This window comes from Sander lucioperca, chromosome 6, assembly GCF_008315115.2.
Source record: "Sander lucioperca isolate FBNREF2018 chromosome 6, SLUC_FBN_1.2, whole genome shotgun sequence".
Classification (NCBI taxonomy): Eukaryota; Metazoa; Chordata; class Actinopteri; order Perciformes; family Percidae; genus Sander; species Sander lucioperca.
This window is the reverse complement of record NC_050178.1, coordinates 1,894,251-1,901,897: the sequence shown is the minus strand read 5'-3', so window position 1 is coordinate 1,901,897 and position 7,647 is coordinate 1,894,251. Positions and strand designations below refer to the sequence as shown.

The 7,647-nt window shown below is 43.2% G+C and overlaps 1 protein-coding gene across 1 annotated transcript; it reads left to right on the top strand.

Annotated features, from left to right (window-relative positions):
- Nucleotides 1-1,159: 1,159 nt before the first annotated feature.
- Nucleotides 1,160-7,206, top strand: ip6k2b (inositol hexakisphosphate kinase 2b). Its single transcript, XM_031287446.2, has 5 exons — nucleotides 1,160-1,767; nucleotides 4,315-4,546; nucleotides 4,651-4,799; nucleotides 5,632-5,807; nucleotides 5,905-7,206. Exons 1-5 carry the CDS (start codon nucleotides 1,554-1,556, stop codon nucleotides 6,550-6,552), a joined length of 1,419 nt encoding a protein of 472 aa, XP_031143306.1. The 5' UTR covers nucleotides 1,160-1,553; the 3' UTR covers nucleotides 6,553-7,206.
- Nucleotides 7,207-7,647: the final 441 nt, after the last annotated feature.

The window sequence follows — 7,647 nt, the reverse complement described above, 5'->3', positions numbered from 1 at the left end:
TCCTGCCTCATAGCAGAATCAACTGTTGTGTAGTCTCTTGGCATCTGATACGTCTTCAAACCATGGATGTATAGTGAGCTGAATGTAGCATGGAAAGTCAGCCACGTGATACATTTTTACAAGTAGCCAACTGCAGTACTGCAGGCCGAAACGAATTGTCCCCACAAACCACTGCTGTAAAAGAAGTGTCTTGAAAACTGTTGACACGACATCTTAAACAGTAAACAAAGGCAGTTACTTTATGAATTGTCAATCCATGAAAATGTAATATTTGTACACTTTCCCAGAGCCTATAAGCTTTTTTAATGTGTGTTATGCTATCTCAAATGAATAGTCTGTCATCGGTGGGGTCAGGGAAAGTAACAGTGGGTTGAAAAACCTACCAGGACATTTTTTTCATTTCATTGTCAATATAATTAAACCATTGCATTTAGTGGATAATAATAATGGGTCGTTTTGGTTTCAACCCACACAGGTCCAACTTCGCCTGAGTTGTCTGATGACACTTCAAGTCGTAAGCATGGGAATCTTCCCATCCCATATGATGTGAACATGACATTAGCCTGAGTTAGTTAGTTCACTGGTGTGAAACAAATGCTATTTTCTTAAAGCCCCTCTTAACCATGTCATAATTATACAAGATATGTATCACTTATATTTATGTTAAAAATGTACACAGGTTAACACATTTAAATGTACTTGATATTTGACATCCACTACAAGTACATGCCACCCAAACACACCCTTTCATTTTGCACCTCTTTTATTGCTAAGGCATGAAAACGCAAGTCGATGTGTGATGAAAACAGAAATTGTGTGATGAAACAGAAATGCCATTTTAAATCACTTGTCGTAGCTTGCTTCCACGGATATTTGCAATAATACGATTCTTAAATGCAACCTGCAGCCTGTCTTCAAAGTAACAAGAACAATGCAATTCGAAAGTATATTAATACAAATGGCCACAGTGTTGTGTTTTTGTGTCTAGTAATTTTCCTGTTCTCCCCTCCCCCCTGTTTTCTCTCCTTCCTCTTTGTTTGCTCGATCTGCTTGATCCTCTCCTTGGTGCCTTGTCTCCTCCCAGCGACAGCTGCGGCTCTGTGATTGGCTGGTTGTGAGGAGAGGCGGGACTTGCTGGCTGTTTCTGCTGTTTTCCTGGTTTAAGGATCAGTGACAGTCAGTTTCGGTAACAGCCAGGCGGTGAAGACAGTGGAAACGCACGTCGCTTGAAAACGTTTTAAACAGCTTTAACGCTGTATAAGTAGCCTTTTAATTACACGTACACACACGGAGATTGTCCAACCCAGCGGAGGAGTTTTATAATTTGTCCTTCGTAAAGGAAAAGAAAGGGAATAGGGGGATTTTGTTGTGTCCTCTGTCCTTCCTGTTCAACCCTTTGTTTTTCACTGCTGTGCTTGAGCAGGCGACCAGTAGCGCCCCCGCGCGAGCGAACAGAAAAGAGCTCGAGGATAGGGAGCCAAACGAGCGGCCGAGCCGCTTGCCTCCCGAGCGACGTGGGCCCCCCCAGCTCATTTGTCCGATTCGGAGTGAGGATGAGTCCCGCTCTGGAAGCCCTCATGCAGGCCGACGGGACTCCATATCCCGGAAAAGGGGTGATGCTTGAGCCATTCGTACACCAGGTGGGAGGCCACTCTTGTGTGCTACGATTTGGGGAACAAACAATATGCAAACCCCTCATCCCCCGGGAGCACCAGTTCTACGAGAGCCTCCCTCCAGAGATGAGGAAGTTCACACCTCAGTATAAAGGTAAGACCGTCATCCCAAATCTGCTGCAAGTGTCAAGCTGTGCGTGATGTTGTATTGGCACAACCTAGTTTCAACCCTTTCTGTCTTTTTCCTTATCTTTGTGCTAACTATTTTTGTGCAGTAGGCTATATGCACTAGTTGCTGCCTTTAATATTACATTGCAACAAAAAATAACTTGCGTTCAGGTCGTAATTAAGGTTATTATTTTGCTCTGGGTAAAGTGTGGTTGTGGATTGATGCAAGGGCTCAAAGAACATGGCGTACACAACACACTGCAGTATAACTATATTTCTAGATGGATACATTTCTGTTTTCAGTGGCCACATAATATGACTTGTGGACAGTTGTTGAAGCAATTTCACCACAGCCAGTCAAGTAGCATCCAGGCTGAGGGCCTGACGTCTTTCAGTGCTGTGCCTGGCTTTTAAGACGCCTTCGGTTTCAGGATTAGATAGAGTTCCACAGAGAGATCAAAAATAAATGGGACAGATCACCAGTGAAGTCATTCACAAGTCACTTGGGGAGACATCCAGATCTGGTTTCAGGTCCGTCACAGAAACATGGACACGCATACACATTTCACCTACACGCATGGAATTGGAATATAATGTTCCTCTGGTTGTGCCCAGCTCCACAGTGTCTGAAATACTGTAAGCCTACCTGGCCCATAAGTAATGCAGCGTGGGACTATAAAAAGACCCAGTTTAAGGAATGGGGTTTTGGAGAGTAGATGGTAGAGGACTTCTGGAGCTAGTAAAACTATTCTGTCCTTTTTTTTTTTACTTCACACAATAAGAGTTGTTTTGTTTTTAAAGAACATAGTAATTTCTGGTGTTCATTAGCTTGGCTTAGAGATAAAGACATTTAAAAGGAAATGTCAGGGACACCTTGCAGTGGCCTGTAATCAGAAGAAATCCATGGATGTAAACAAGTTGGGGAGATACCTTTTAAAGCTTTGAGACATCAGTAAAATGACAATAACATTGCTATAAAGCATGAGGACAATTTAGAGGATTTTAATTCCAAGATACGGACATAAAAGCCAGATAGACAAACCATAACCTTTGAACCTAATAAAACAATAGTCGATGATAATGATCTGCATCTCTGTCACACCCCTGCTGTTATATTACGGCCAATTTATGTTATTAGGCTAAGAAAATATTAATTGAGGCACCAGTTTCACACATTTATGAGCCGTCCTTGTGAATAAAGTCAGTGACTCATAAGTTCCCACACTTTGAGTTGGTATGATGACAGTGCATCTCTGAGTGGAAGACACAGTCCATAAGGACAAACACTGGGCCTCCTGCAGGATGGTGATGTCTGCGCATGACATCAGGCAGGCCTCAGGCTGCAGAAAAAAACGTAGATACTGGGTCCTCTGGCCCATCGTTTAACATGCAAAAACACTCCAGTGCATTTTATTCATTGGCCCAGGTTGGTCTCATAGTAAATGGCTATGGTTATTCACTGGTTGTTTCGTAATGTAAAGACTACTAATACTTGTGTTGTGGGATGTAAAGTTTATCATGTATTGACTCGGATGCAGCGTCCATATCTTAGCCACTTTCTCTCTCAATCATTTTTATCCAAGCAACATCCCTCCTTCCTTCCTGTCTGTGCTTTATCTGTATCAGCTGCTGCAGCTGTGATGTTTATTCTCAGTGCATGCCCCTCCCCACACACAGACACACACACACACAGGCCCTTTTAGGGACTATTACTAGGAGCTGGGGGTCTACAACTACCTTTTTGTGGATCATGTTATAAATTAGCATTGGCATTAAGGTACACTGTGTTTCTTTGATCATTAAAAGAGGATTCTAGAAACATCTGTTCCAGCCCATCCCCCTTCTCTGGTTTGTTTTTGTCTTCAAATGTTCTTGTTTCATCATTTAATGCCTGTCTTATGAACTGCATATATAGACTGATTGTCACTGAATCATGGTAGTGTACTGATTATCTGTAATGTGGTTGAGCAACCCTTCTCTGTTGCTTATTTGGCTATTGTTTGATGTATGTTTTTGTATGTGGAAAGAGAGAACTGTACATCATTTTCTCATGTCATTGCAGACTGCCTGAAACTCTGTATAATGAGTTATTGTGTGTGTTTCATGAGGATGCTTAGCAATTGCTCAATAAATGTCCTGCTCAGTTTGACACATTTCAGCCTTGTGTGGTATTTTGTCTCTTGTTAATGAGTCCTATAAACACGGTTTTTGTTCTGACATATGGTGCTCTTCATATAAATGATCTGTCTGTTAAGGTTGTTGTTGCTTTCCACTTACATTTTTCACATCTATGGTGTCAACTTTCATATAACTTGTTTGCTTATCTGTGTGTTTGCATGTGGAGATGTGAACATGCAAATGGCTGTATGAATGTGCATCTTTGTCTAAATGTGAATAAAAAAGATCTGGCAAGGCATGTTCTCAATAACTGGATAAATGATTATCTAAGATAATACCCTTTATTATAAATGAATTTACTTTAGAGTTCAGTACTCATAACCAGTCTCTGGTGCACCTTTTCCCCCTCTCTCAGGCGTTGTGTCAGTCAGTTTTGAAGAGGATGAGGAAGGGAACCTGTGCCTCATCGCCTACCCACTCCACAGCGAATCAGGGGACCTGGAAAACAAAGATCCCTCAGCAGACTGTGAGCCCAAGAGCAAGATGCTGAAGTGGAGCAACAAGAAACAGTCCTCGTCGCTTCTGGACAATGACAATTACAGCAAAGACAGAGCTCAACACAGCCGAAAAGAAGACAAGATCGTGAGGTGAGCATGCATGCTTTTTAATGCTTTCATAAACGACAAGACTAGTCATAAATAAGTTCTGTATCACCAAAGCTGACATGTTTCCCGTGTTTTCACTTTTGCAGTTATAATCGTGAGGAGGCAGAGGTTCTCTTCTTCAGTATGGAAAAAAGCAACGTGGTGCCGCAGATCAAACACAACCCCTGGACTCTCAAATGTCACCAGCAGCACTTGCAGAGGATGAAAGAGAATGCAAAGCATCGTAACCAATACAGTATCCTTTCATGAATGAACATCTCTTACCGGGTGTCTCAGTGTGCAGTGAAGTAGACATAAAAACGTAGCCTTTTCCATGCGTTTTGGCCTATCAGAATCAGAAAAGGGTTTATTGCCACAATAAGTACACTTAAGCGGAATTTGCCTTGGTGAATGGTGCAAACATAAACAAAAAATGTTTCCACACATATGTGTTTTAGGTCATTGTAAACAGAGCTTTTGGAAAACTCTAGCCAGGGTGAAGACTTTTAGAAACGTTTGTGTGTTTTCGTGTAAACATGGAAAATGGGGGTGTTGTCTTGTAACATCAGTGTGCGCCGTTATGTCCTTTTTTGTGAGGCATCACAAATGAGGTGGCATTTCTTGCAATGGCAGACATGGTCAAAAAAGTACCTGTAATAGCACACGTTTTTACATGTTTACACAACAAAAGTACAGTTACTCTTTCATTGTATTGTGGAACTGAGGTGTCAGAATGCACCACGGAGGTCACTGCTACATAATCCAACTCTGCCATGACACAGACCCCACGGTCAACGTCACTGGTCTTGGACTAGACCATCGGACTTCTAGTTGGTGGGTAGTCTTCCGCCTGTTGGCTTGGCATGCTCTTGACAGCGTTTCAATTGTGTTTTTGCGTTTTCATGTGGAGATTTTTCTAAACAGTGCTAGTGTGGACGAAATTTCGTTGAGAATGAACAAAGTAAACCCCCCGTTTAAAAAAAAATCCTGTGTACGTGTGGACTAGGCCTTCGATGGTAATATAAGCATGCATACACTGTGTTAGTTTACAGGTCTTTTGTTGTGTGATCCTTGACCCCCTTTCACAGAATTTATTCTTTTGGAGAACCTGACATGGCGCTACACAGTACCATGTGTCTTAGACTTGAAGATGGGAACTCGCCAACATGGGGATGATGCATCAGAGGAGAAGAAAGCCCATCACATGCGGAAGTGTCAACAGAGCACATCTGCCTCTATTGGAGTGCGACTTTGTGGCATGCAGGTACGGTAGAGATGCAACACAACTTCTTTGCATTGTAGTTTTTTTTATATTGGTTACATGTGGAGCTGTAGTGCTCATGTTTCTGTGTGACCTGCAGGTGTACCAGTCAGACTCGGGCCAGCTAATGTTTATGAACAAATACCATGGCCGTAAGCTGACTCTTGCAGGCTTCAAGGAGGCGCTCTACCAGTTCTTTCACAACGGGCGTTGCCTACGGCGAGAGCTGCTGTCTCCAGTGCTGCGCAGACTCCGGGAAATGCAAGCTGCCCTGGAGGCCTGCGAGTCGTACCGCTTCTACTCCAGCTCCCTGCTCATCATCTATGACGGAGACCCTCCCAGGACTCCTACTAGACCTAGACACCGTGGTGGGGAAGAAGGCGATGAGGATGAGCCATCTGATGAAGAAGACGAGGAAGAGGAAGGGGCCTTTGGTTTCCCTCGTTCCTCCTCAGCCGGTGGCAGTGCTAGCGTGGCTGGAGGGAGCAGCAACAGTGGCAGCAGTCGCTCCCCCCACAGCCCAGGAGAGGCCAGCAGCCCCGTGGTGGACGTGCGCATGATTGACTTTGCTCACACCACCTGTCGGCACTACGGAGAGGACAGTGTGGTGCATGAAGGCCAGGACAGTGGTTTCATTTTTGGACTCCAGAACCTGATTACCATCATTTCCCAGGTGGAGGATCACAGTACTGACTGGGAGGACTGGAGCCAACATGATCTAAATTTCAAGCATGGGAAGAGCTCATGAGCTGAAACTCTGCTACTCTAAGGTGCATCGTCCTTATGCCTACATGGGGGTCTGACCCTCCTCTGCTTGGAGGGAACCTCAGACACCTCGGGGTCAGGGGAGAGTCTGTGGTGATTCCTCCGCTCTCCCTCACCTGCCACAGGACAGGGCTGTATGTGCCCTTACTTGCACTTTTGTCTTTCTGGGACTGCTCCTTTTCTTTGTTATATATGGTAGGAGAAATGTTGTATCTCAACAAACTAACCCTGACTCCTGTAGCATCCATTTAGGTCTAGAAGAAGGGATTTGCCTTTTTTCAACAGTTGCTCTCTCCTCCTTTTTTGCCTATAAACGAAAGACTTTTTGAAAAGGGTAATATTCTAGTTTCGTCACTGTCTCTGTTTTCTTCTGATTTTCTCCTTCATTCCTGAAACTTTGTCTAAACAAAGAGAATATATTGATTTAAAAACACTAGCTACAAAGACTATATAAAGACTATTTATCTGAAAGGATTGTTTAAAAAAAATAAATGGAAACAGCTACATTCCATATTACCACTATCTGTTCTGATACCGACCTTGATTTATTTTATTATTGCAAGAGCCAAAACGTCTCTTGTATACCTATGTGTTAACAGTGTCTTGAAAAATAAAGGCATTCATTTGTGGTAAAAGCTACTGTCTATATTGTGTTCATTTTCACTGTGTAACGTTTGTGAATAATGTGCACTCACTGGACAGGAAATAGTGAAGTGGGGAAAGTGAAATGTTATGTGAGCAGAATGCTGACACCAGATTTGATGCAAAAGATAATTGCTCTATTTTATGTTTATGAGCGTCCCTCGGCCTCATCTGAATCTATAAAAACTAAACTAGAAGGGCACTAGGGGGTCACAGACCTCTGCCAAGGCCATGCCCTATCTCGCAATGTAAACCAAAGCGAAAAATAATTTGCGTATCCGCCTCGTTATTTGGATCTGCTCCAAAATGTAATGGGTTCTTCCTTGGCCCATACTACACCCTTTCACAAAGTTTCATGAGAGTCGGGCCTGTAGTTTTTCTGTAATTCTGCTGACAAAACCAACTAACAAACCGAATCGAAAACAACCTCCTTGGC

Bases quoted from the DNA above. Each gene is read 5' to 3' on its own strand.
- ip6k2b (XM_031287446.2), top strand. From the start codon at position 1,554: ATGAGTCCCGCTCTGGAAGCCCTCATGCAGGCCGACGGGACTCCATAT. The intron at 4,800-5,631 runs GTATCCTTTCAT...CCCCTTTCACAG, and splicing joins AAAGCATCGTAACCAATACA to AATTTATTCTTTTGGAGAAC. The intron at 5,808-5,904 runs GTACGGTAGAGA...TGTGACCTGCAG, and splicing joins TGCGACTTTGTGGCATGCAG to GTGTACCAGTCAGACTCGGG.